The sequence below is a fragment of the Podarcis pityusensis genome, assembly GCF_964106645.2.
Source record: "Podarcis pityusensis genome assembly, chromosome: 14".
Classification (NCBI taxonomy): Eukaryota; Metazoa; Chordata; class Lepidosauria; order Squamata; family Lacertidae; genus Podarcis; species Podarcis pityusensis.
In genome coordinates this window covers 10,641,896-10,653,695 of record NC_138039.1, presented here as the reverse complement: position 1 = coordinate 10,653,695, position 11,800 = coordinate 10,641,896, and the positions used below count along the sequence as shown (strand labels likewise).

At 42.5% G+C, this 11,800-nt stretch overlaps 1 protein-coding gene across 7 annotated transcripts in view; it reads right to left on the bottom strand.

Annotated features, from left to right (window-relative positions):
• Positions 1-269: 269 nt before the first annotated feature.
• The window catches only part of OTOA (otoancorin), a 53,672-nt gene continuing 42,141 nt past the window's right edge, over positions 270-11,800 (bottom strand). For 6 of the 7 annotated variants that reach the window (XM_080980950.1, XM_080980952.1, XM_080980949.1 and 3 more), the window contains 6 exons: positions 10,076-10,218; positions 8,113-8,249; positions 6,900-6,997; positions 4,446-4,638; positions 824-919; positions 270-360 (listed from right to left, as the gene is read on the bottom strand). In XM_080980950.1, the coding sequence (XP_080837076.1) occupies positions 852-919; positions 4,446-4,638; positions 6,900-6,997; positions 8,113-8,249; positions 10,076-10,218 (639 nt within the window). In that variant the 3' untranslated portion in view covers positions 270-360; positions 824-851. Of the gene's footprint in view, positions 361-823; positions 920-4,445; positions 4,639-6,899; positions 6,998-8,112; positions 8,250-10,075; positions 10,219-10,254; positions 10,718-11,800 lie in introns of those variants that run through there. The other variant, XM_080980955.1, reaches the window with a different exon arrangement.

Below are 11,800 nucleotides of genomic sequence, written 5' to 3'. Positions count from 1 at the left end.
GAATCATCATTCAACAGCACATGACACTAAATGGGTGTTCTGTCTCCCATTGGCTCACGTCCCAACACCTAGCAATTGAAGGATTTCAACATGAGTGTGTTCTCCTGGTGATTCATTCTAAAAGCTATGGCTATTATTCTACAAACATTACATCTGGTTTTGTAGTGCCTCAATGGCAATCAATGGCCATTGCTACTTCTTATGGCCATGGTTAAGGGAAGATGGAAAACATCACTTGAATGGATTCCTAAGACTCACAGCTACCATACTTCTTAAAGAGCTGCAATGTTTTTATTTTCTCTGCATCAGTAGGCTTTCCAAAAGACCGTTTCTGTATCCACCCAGGTGAGCTGTAGCCGTCTGAAAATTGCATCAAGGTAGAGTGATATTGGGAGGGAAGAAATAATATACAGAAAAATTAGTGCCTGACATAGCATTCTTACAGCACAATCCTTTAGATGGCTGTTCAAACCCAATCCCCATTGATTTCAATGGGACTTGTTCCTAGGGAGCCTTAGATTTAAATTATATACACACTTCTCTGGGAGCAAGTTCCATTGAATTTAATGGGACTTACTTCTGAGTAAACATGCATAGAGTTGCACTGCACATTTCTAAGCAGTCAAAGTGGCAATTAAGGGCATCTTTTTATTATTTTATAGATCTTATCTTTTCAACAGTTAATAAGCTGCTATCATGGTATCAAGCACCCTTAGTGTACAAGGTTTTGTTTTTAGAAAGAAAGAGAGAGAGAGAAAGAAAGAAAGAAAGAAAGAAAGAAAGAAAGAAAGAAAGAAAGAAAGATTGAAAAGAGCATGCTTACCATAAACTCTTAACAGTGATAACTTGATTCAGGAAACAGGATGCAGGATGAATGCAGTAAACACCCAAAGACTTAAACTGCAGGAAATTGGAGCACCTGCAAAGAGAATATTGTATTGTGAATTAACAGCATCTCTAACTTGCACATATACCTTAGTGGATTCAGCTATCTGAGAAAACATGGGGGAAGGATTCAGAGAGGTCATTCTCTCGACTGAAATTGGCCTATTGGTGATGCATGCTGCTAGCTATAGCAGTCATCTCTTTGCTCCAGGGGACTCTCCCAGCAGTACGCACTTTGCTCCAGTCGACTTGCTTCCTGTTCAACGCAAACCATAGTTTGCTATTACATCAGAACAAAATAAACAATGGTTTGTGATTACCTTCCAAATCAGAAATGGAAACCACGTTCAAGCCACATTGAAAGTTGTTTTGCAAATGCAACCAGAGTTTCCTGGTTTGGGTGGAATAACAAACTATAATTTACACAATACAGGAAGTAAATGAACTGCAGTGCTGCTGAGAGTATGAAGTACCAAGAAAAATATTATGGAGTATAGGCAAAGCATTAGAGCATTACATCTACACCTCTTACTAGAGGTTTTGGGGGACATGTATAATGTAATATGAATTCCGGGGGGGGGGGGGGCGTAGTGTTTTAGACTATTGAGCTTTGTGATGTCACGAGCAACATGTGCCTTATCTACATTACATAGGTAGAAAGGACAAACAAGCTGCAGTGTGTGGTTAAAGAGCAGGAAATGACTAGGATCCTTTGAGAAGATACAGCAGACATAAAAGGAACATTGCCAGATCATTTGGGAAATGGGAACTTCTTCAGTGCCTCCATGAAGGAGAGATAATGAAGTTCCACTGTCAGCTGACAGCTGTTTTTGCTCCACCAAAACCCAGAGGGAGAATACTGGTAGCAGCATCTGTGCTCTCTTGAGAGATTATCCCTGAAGAATCAACGAGCCAGTGAGTACAAGGAAATTTGATTTACTCTGTTTGTACCAAGCTAGGGGAATAGTAGTCACCTGTCGCCACGCATGATGTCACAGACAGGGATGATGTTGCCAAAGTTGTCATTGAAAAATAAAGAAATCTTGGGATGAACCATTGAGGTCCTACGGATCCCATAACTGGGAAGCTGCTTTATACCGAGTTAACATAGGAACATAGTGTTGTGAGGTTGGGGGGCCCTAGACATCAGAAATTAATAAATGGTAGGATTTTGATTTTTTGGTGTATTAAAGGGCAAATTGCTGGCCAGTGGAAAAATACAGGCTAAGCTTCCTTTCCAAGCCAGGATAGAGATGTTAAATTGACAAAAGGTGTTGGTGGCCCATGTAAGAGGAATCTTGGGTCTGGGCAGACAGAGGTTGCCAAAGTGAGTGGGTGTGTGGGAGAGAGAGAGAGAGAGAGAGAGAGAGAGAGAGACAGACAGACAGAGGTGACCATGTCTTTTGCAAGGTGTGCTGGGAAGAAGGAGGGAGAGAACAAAGACAGAGATTCATCTTGGGGATGCTGGCTAAAGACAGGCTGGGAGAGATGCCTTTGACTCCAGTGTTGCACTGTTGTTGGGAACATGAGATGACCATGCTGTAAGAGCTGGACTCCCTTCATCCAAACCCAGGTGTAAATATCTGAATAAATCATAAAAATACAACAGTCTCCGCCCTGGTCTTCAATTCTCCAAAGAAGCACAGGCCTTGGGTGAGCACCTGGAACAACCTGGAATTTTGCTACCACTCAGCAGAGAGTGGAGGTGGCACCCAACTTTTGTAGCAATAGGAAGTTGGCTTATACTGAGTCAGACCATTGGTCAATATACCGTAGCTCATTGCTGTCTACTCTGGCGGGCAGAGACGCCCCACAGTTTCAGACAGGAGCTTCTCCCAACCCTATCTGGAAATGCTAGGGATTTCTGCATGCACGGCAGATCTTCTACCAGTGAGCCAGGGCCCTTCCAATGAGGACCATGGTTGCATCCAGACCACTACTGTCTTCTCTGACTGGCAGTGGATCTCCAGGGTTTCACAAAGGAGTGCCAGGGATTTAATCTGTGACCTTCTGCATGCAAAGTAGGTGTTCAGCCACTGAGCTATGGCCCTTCCCCAAAATGTAGCCTGGCCAGATGTGGGATTCAAACCTCTTCCTCCAGGGGAGACTGTGACCTGTATGCAGTGCTTTAAACTGCTCAGCCATCCTGGCTGCACAGCTCCTCCATCCTTGATTGCTTTTGCCATGGTGGTGATGATAATTTTATTATTTGTACCCCACCCATCTGAGTGGGTTGCCCCAGTCACTCTGGGCAGCTTCCAATAAAACACCAAACATTAAAAGCTTCCCTGTGCAGGGCTGCCTTCAGATGTCTTCTAAAAGTTTAAATCCTTGACATCTGATGGGAGGGTGGGCATTCCACAGGGTGGGCGCCACTACTGAGAAGGCCCTCTGCCTGGTTCCCTGTAACTTTCATAATCAAAAGAAACATCACTTATTAAACTGCAATCTGTTTCATACCATTATGTTTTACACTTTTTAGGGAGGGGGCAATGTTTTAAAATAGAAGAAGAAATTGGTATGCTAAGTTACGTAGGGCTAAGAAACCATGGTCTCCACCAAAGGAATTATCATCCAGCAATTGTTCTTACTGGAATTTTGCTTTCTGGTGGTAAGCTACAGCTGCCATTGTGTTAATTAAAGGGTGTTGCTACCATATGGGTCCTACATAATGAGATGCATGCAACAAGGAGAGGATAGCACTCTGGTGCTGTATAGAGCGGGCTACATGATACTACAGAAAGGAAAGCATCCTTTTGTGTTTATGAGGAGCTTTGTGTTTTTTCCAGATACCTTGAGCAGAACTCTGTGCTATGAATGTCAGAGAATTCAGACAAAAAACAGAAAAGAAAACAGAAATTCCTGCAGTTTGCCTGTTCTTCTATGGTCTGGTACTGGTTGGAAACAGAATGCTAGACTAGATGGGCCTTTGGCCTGCTCCTTCTCATAGTGTCTAAGAAAGTAGATGTTACCGGACCAAGGATGTAACTTAATGTTATAGGGCTTTTTGTGGGGCTTCAGTCTGGGTGACACCTGTGGGTCCCTTCTGGGCCTGTGATTCTGCATCCAGTGAGTTGGAAGCCATAGCCTTAGCTGTCCAGTTAAGTACTTCCATTTACATGTCCAAAGAGGTCGTCCTGCTGCCATAAAGACGAACGGGTGGGCCTTTTCCCACCTCACCAGGCTGGATGACATGTCATTCTAGGATGAAGAACAATAGAGCGAGCAGGAATTTTTGTGTGTGAGATTTGGCTACTGCTGGAAGTTGGGGACACAGAGGTTTGTCTTGCTCTGTGCTGGACCTTAAGCTATGGCTTGATGATCTTGCTGGGAACCTAAAGGAGAAGCGACGCCTGCTGGAGTGCTAATGCTGTGAGCCCCTCCATCCTATGCTCAGGTTGCATATTTGTGTAAAGAAACCCATATATCCTAAAGACAACACCGTCTCCACTGACCTTCATTCCAAGGAAACCAAACATAGTGCTGGAACCCCTCTCAGTGACTGGGATACCTGCAACAATATGAATATGGCCTGAAAGTTGTTATTATTTTTAACTCACTGTTCTGAACTGATGTGTATGTCGGTCTGACCGTGCTCTCATGGAGCGGAAGCTCCTGGATGCTTGTTCTGGCTCCATCCATCGCCAGCCGAAGACTCTGAAGCTGCAATCCATTGAGGTGCTGACGCTGCAACTCTGTCACCACGGCAGCATTTTCAGGACCAAGGTTTGCTATTTGATCTGGGGACAGCTCCTGGACAAAGCAAAACCAGATTTTCATGTTGTTTATTTATTGTGTTTCTATCTCAACCTTGTTCTCCAAGGAGCTAGTGTGCATGGTTCTCCCCCTCCTCATTTAACCCTCCACAACAACCCTGTGAGGGAGGTTAGGCTGAGAGGCAGTGACTGGTCTGAGGTCACACAGTGAACTTCATGGCTGAGTGGGGATTTGAACCCTGGTCTGCCAAGTCCTAGTCCAGCACGCTGACCACTATGCCACATCAACACTCGTGAAGGATTTTCCTGTACAGGAGCACCAGGAAAAGTGAGCAGCACACAGGGCATTGCAGAGTAAATGCATTCAGTATACAGACATAGGAGCCAGTGTGGGGTAGCGGTTCATGTGCTGATCTAGATGAAATGGAGAGGGGGTGAAGCTGGTATACTACCTTGAACAACTTGGAGGAAGAGTTGCAACCAGTATTAGCCCTACTCAGAGTAGATCCATTGAAATAAATGGACATGACTAACATTGGGGGGATTTAGGTTGTTTCATTTAGTTAATTTGTTAGTGGTTCTGTGTATGTTTGTTTGCTGAGTAAGGGAAATATAACAGTGTAATGCAGTTATATCAACATACTTTATTGAACAGATAACATCCTCTGCTTATGTATTTAATTATTCCTGAAAATCCTTCCTATCTATCTATCTATCTATCATCTATCTATCTATCTATCTATCTAGTTATCTATCGTGTGTATGATCACAAGAATCCAGGAGTATCTGTATTTTCATCTATACAACATAGAAGGTTGTGTATCTTGCTGGTGTGTGATGGGAAACCAGATGCAGGAGCTGGAGAAGACAATACACCTGCACCAAGCAATCTCCCATATATGACAATTTATCCTCCTAGCGGTTTCTGCTCCATCGTTTCACATCAGCAGCTTCGGAGTCAACCGTCTGTCTTCATTTGTGCTTGCAAAATGTTACACTGGAAAAACAATGATGCAATCAATGTGATCCACAAAACCGAAGAGATGTCATCGACTGCCTCGGCTGTCGGATCTTTTCTTCAGGTGCAAAATAATCTGTCAAGTGAGGCCATATTATTAAGCCTTCTTTGAAAACCGGCTACTGTTATAATTGCACAGTAATTATCTTTCCACGTAGAACAAAGATGGCAATTTGTGCGACTGACACCTATAATAGCACCTCTGAGTTCTCCTTGATTTTGTAGAACGTTCTTCATCTTTAAAAAAAAAATCTCTTTCCCCATTTAGAGTTTACACAAATAAAGAGGATGAGAGAGCCCAGATATTGACTTTCATCAAGAGGAAAAGAGCTTTTTTTGGACTTACAATCCTTGCAGTAGAGGTTGCATCACAAAGCTATTTCCCTTTGGTTAAAAAATCAACAAGCAGCATGGTGGAGAGGGGGTGACGCCAAAGTTTAGTGAAATAGCTCTGCTACATATATGGAACCCCAATGACAGGATTAATGGACTATCAGTGGTCTGATGAGCCTTAGCTAGAGACCAATATGGTGGCAACAGCTTTGCTGTGACCCACCTGGGATGGCCTTGCGACTTGCCTGTGGATCCTGCTTAACCACTTTCTGACCTGTGTATAAGTCCAGGAATTGCAAATTACATTGGGTTCGCTTTTAAAACACAGAGTAAATGAAAATCTCCTCAATGTCTACTTCATGTTATGTGCATAACACATTGCTATCATTCACTGGACTTAAAAAATCCAGCATGCACAAGCTATATGCTGCAAACCACAGGGGAACTATTTTATGTCCTTAGCTTCATCACGGAGTAAATGCAATTATATAGAGAGATATCAGCTTTGCTGGAACATGACCATTGTTACTTCCTATTGACTATTTGTTTACGCTGCCCTTTTACTGTCAGGTAGGTTGGGCTAAGAGGTAATAATTGGCCCAAGGTCGCACAGTAAGCTTCGTGGCAAAGTGGGGATTTGGACCCTAGTCTCCTGAAACTCTAACCAGGTGTATGGAACCTCCCCCCCCCCCCGGTGTTGTTGGACTACAACTCCCATCAGCCCTAGCAAACATGGCCAATACCCAGGGGTGATGGGAGTTGTAGTGCAGCAGTATCTGGAGGGCCAAAGCTTCCCCACCCCTGCCACTACACCCTACTTTAATATTTCTAAAGACTTAAGAAGAAGCCCTTCAAAGTGTTCTCTGAATGAAGATACGCATTCACGTCACCGTTTATAACAAAGCAGACGTAATGGGGGAAAGAATCAAAACATCCACAACACTTACTTTGAAGATTTCATCAGGGATATATTTTATTGCTGTTGGGTGGAAATAGGGCATCAATTCTTTATCAAGAGCTTTTAATTCTTCCCCATTTAAGCCAGCTAGAGAGAGAGGAAAAGATTGAGAGAGTGAGAAAAAGAGATCAGAATGCAGCTTACTTAGTTCACACCACGGTGGATTAGGCTGAATTTGGGGCAAACATACATTTCAGAGCCTCTGTATGCTTTAGCTGATCAATATTTGATTCTAAAATGTTTTCAGACACCTCTGGGAAATCAGGCCTTTAAGAAAACAAGGCGCTTCTCTGCAGTTAAATGAAAAGTTCGATGTGCATCCCTTGTAAAAGTGCACCTTATTAATCCAATTTTCTTTTTCCTTTTGTTTCTGTTTTAAGGGCAAAAGTTGCCATTTCTGCTTGTGTTCTTTCCCATCTCCCAAAACATCCATATAAGGAACATATAAATAAACATCCATATAAGGAACGTATAAAACACATATTATAAGCCAACGTCGCACAATCCGCCATAACATAGTTGCCAATGTTAGCCATGCTCAGAGTAGGCCCATTGAAGCTAATGAACACGAGCGAGTCCTGCCCATTCATTTCAGTGGGTCTATTCAGAAGGAATGACACAACCCATAGGGTTGTATCCAACAGCAGTCACACCCAGAGCAGACACACTTAAATTAATATATGTGACTAAGTTAGGTTCATTCATTTCGGTAGGTCTACTCAGAATAATAGAATTTGTAGAGTTTGAAGGGACAACGGGGGTCATCTAGTCCAACCCCCTGCAATGCAGGAATATTTTCCCAGCGTTGGGCTCAAACCCATGACCTTGAGATTGAGAGTCTCATGCTCTACCGACTGAGCTATCCCAGCTTGAGTAAACTCCCATACTCACCCTGACACATGTCCCATTGAACACAATGGAACATATTTCAAGCAGACATGCATAGGATTGCACTTTTAAACTCTTTTATTCCAATGGGTTTAATTGCTCTGAACGTGGTTACATTATAGGCCACCACAACATCCCACCAATATTGGATCTAAGGTTAATGGTGACCAGATACAGGCGAGCAGTTGTTATGCTCCAGGAACCTCAATTCATCTTTTCCCTATTTCCCCTAACGTCTTCTGATACAGAGATATAGGGTACAAGGTGGACCACATCTCTTAGAACATCCTTGATACGGATGCGAGCCTCCTTACCTGCAATGTTGCCAATCTCCTGCAGGATAGATCTGTCCCACCCTGTAGCAATTCCAAACACAGACTCTGCCTTCTTCTTAAACTCTTTCAGAACGTTTGTGCTGCATGGCAAAGAGCCAATTCTTGAAACAACAGCACTGCAGAAAGGGCAAAAAGGGGACTGTAATTTTACACAGTTGGAAAAGCCTGAATATTAAAGTAGACTTAGTGGCGCTTCACGCATGAGATTCTTCCTAGACAGCTGTGAGGAATCATAATAATATCACGTTCGTTTGCACGATGAGTATCTATTTTGCTGCTTCCCACGGCTTCCATATATACATGTGCAATTATCACCTGAAAATTTTGACACTTGTGGGGCGGCGGAAGAAGCCATGTGTGAAGCTGCTCTGTGCATGAGCTGGATATCAAATGAAAAAAGATGAGATAGCAAATAATATTTAATATGTTGATCAAGGCAATCATTTGCACTTTCTTTCTTTCTTTTTGAGTGGGCTAGCATCTGGCACTAGTTCATGATTCATAGCTTAACATAAGAAAAGCCCTGCTTAGGGTTCTCAGGTCAGGAGCATCGCAGACCCTGAGATTGCAGGGCCCAAACCTGGGACTTTAGGGTGGTCCCTGGTGATGATGTCATGGAGGCATTCCTCGGTGATGTCATAGGGCAACCCCATGAGATGGAGGTTAATTGAGAGAAGGGAGCAGAGGAAGGCAGACACCCCAAAGTGTACCTATGCTATCATTTGCAGCCAGCCCCTGCTGGGCTGAAGCTTCGAAGGGAATCTTGCCCACCTGTAGATTCAAGCTCCCCATCCGTCACTTGGAGGGGACCAGCCAAACCTGGAGACTTCAGGCAAGACTGGAGGTCTGGCAACCCTAGCCCTGTTGGGTCAGGCCAATGGCCCATCTAGTCCAGCATCCCTGCTCTCACGGAGGTCAGTCAGATGCCTGAGTGGGAAGCTCATAAGCAAGACTTGAGTGCCACAGTCCTCTCCCTCGCTTGTGATTTGCAGAAACTGGCAATGCGAGGCAGACTGCCTGCAACAATAGAGGTAGAACAATACACAACATGGCTGTTAGCCTTGTCCTCCATGGATTTGTCAAATCATCTTTTAAAGTTATCCAAGTTGGTGGCCATCACTGCTTGTTGTTGGAGCGAATTCCATAATTCAGTTCTCTGTTGCGTGAAGAGGTCCTCTCCTGAACTTCAGGGTGCACACAACATACGTATTTCTAGTAGTCCCAAGACCTTTTAGTCTCAGCAGGCTTTTAATGTTTAATTGTCAGGGATTCTTAATGATGATTTATTTATTTATTTATTCATACATACATACATACATACCCTGCTCATCTGGCTGGGTTTCCCCAGCCACTCTGGGCAGCTCCCAACAGAATATTCAAAACACGATCAAACATTAAAAACTTCCCTAAACAGGGCTGCTTTCAGATGTCTTCCAAAAGTCAGATAGTTGTTTATTTCCTTGACATCTGATGGGAGGGCGTTCCACAGGTCAGGCGCCACTACCGAGAAGACCCTCTGCCTGGTTCCCTGTAACCTCACTTCTCGCAGTGAGGGAACCCTCAGAAGGCCCTCGGAGCTGCTAGCTTTCGAGCTAATATGCTTTTACTACTGTTGCTAATACTATTAGTATTTCACACATTGGTTTTAACTGTATTCTGTTTTAGTACTCTTTATTGTAAGCCTGGGGGTTACTTATTTATTTATTTATTGGTAAGGAACATTTCTCAAAAAAAGTTTATGGCTTTTACTGTTAATATTATTATTTATTTATTCAGTTTATTAGTTGCTTGCTACATGAAGAGTCTCTAAGCAACTTTTTTAAAAAATTAGCTCAACATGCAAAATAAAATCAGAGATCACAATAAAAGCCATGCAACATTAACTTTTTTCTAATTTATCTTTCGTAAGTGCATTGTTAATGGAAGAATTGTGGTGCTGTACCTGAACTCAACTGCATTTATAGATTCGATCTCTGTGGAGTTCAGAGCACAAAGATTATGGCCTAGTCCAGCCAAATCAAAGCTTTTCAGGGTGTCCATTCCTTGACCTGAGTCTTCCAGAAAGCCCTGTAAAATCAACCTGGCCTGAAAAACAAACACAACGAAGATCTAACTCAGTTAAATTAGAAGGTAACAAGACTCTGCACTCCAGGAAGCTATAATGCAACTGATTATCATGGAATCAGGATGCTTGCACACAAAATAATGATAAAAGTGGCTTTACATTGAAAGTGAAAAAGAACTTCTTTTAACTGACAATGCATGTTCTTGTCAAATATTGTCCATGAATCAAATTATAGGATGTCACCGTGGCAAAGAAGCAGTTTACTTAAAGGATCTTTTTAAGCTAGTCCCAGAGGTCTGGGACCACTTTACTTGAAGGATTGCCTTACCAAATATATAGTTTCTTGACCCCTTTGATCTGCGGAATTGGCACTTTTACAAGTTTCACATAATGGTCATTCCGAACTTGCAAGGAATCAATCCTTCGATGCAGCAGAATCTATACACTGGAACTTCTTGCCCATTTATATGCATAAGGCGGCTTCATTGTATCATTTTCGGTGCCCATTTAAATGCCTACCTAGGCACGAAATTTTAACATGCATTCTATTATGTTGTTTTATTATGTGTTACTATTTCTAAAATGGCTGGTTTTATTTAAATTTTGATAGATTTCAAATGTAAGCTTGTTTTTCAATTTCAAATAAACATTTTACATACTTAAGATATCAATGACTTCCCTTCTTCTCTTTCCATGGCTCACTTTACATATCTTATATCCCTGCATATTTTACAAAAACTATACCAATCAGTTTTCCATTATTACATCCATCAAAACATATTCACACTGCTGAATTTATCTTAACGCTGCCAGCGTTTACAGCTGTACACAACTATTTTCCATATATTCAATAAACATTTTGCAACCCTCTCTAAATGTATGTTCTTCTCGTTCTCTTATTCTATATGTGAAGCCTGCAAGTTGTGCATATTCTGTCAACTGAAGTTGCCATTCTTCTTTGGTTGGGACCTTGCTCAGTTTCCATTTTGGGACTAACAAAACATGGGCCGCAGTTGTTTCACACATAAATAACCTTTTCTGACACTTGGGGGAATTCACTTTTGTACACTGTTCTTTATAAACTGCTTGGGGAGTTTCTGTTGTTTTATGTGGTATATACACTTTCTTAAATCAAAGCAATAAAATGAAACAAGTGATCTAGAAGCTGGAACCTTTGGGATGCGGTGGGGGATTTTGCAATGTCGCCCTTCCCAGCCCTTTCTGCCACATGGAGCTGCTGTAGAGTGGGAAGAGCCACTAGCTAGGAATGTGCTAACATCTCTGGCTCAGCAAAGGAGAAGCCAACCCGCCCCTGCACGTTCCTAATCTGCTGCCAGTTTTTCTACATGGCAACCAGGGCCAGATTTAGGTTTAATGAGGCCCTAAGCTACTGTACTGAAGGTAATGGGGCCCATTATATGTCCAGCTGTCCTTTGTCAAAAACAAATCGTCACTGTTTTTTGTGTTGAATATTTGCCCTATGGTAATTTATGGACCTAATAGGTATCTAAAGCCATTTGCACACATTGCCATGCAACCAGTCCATGCAGAATGTAGGCACCCTATATACATAAATGAGCAAACCAGTGATATTTTAGGGAG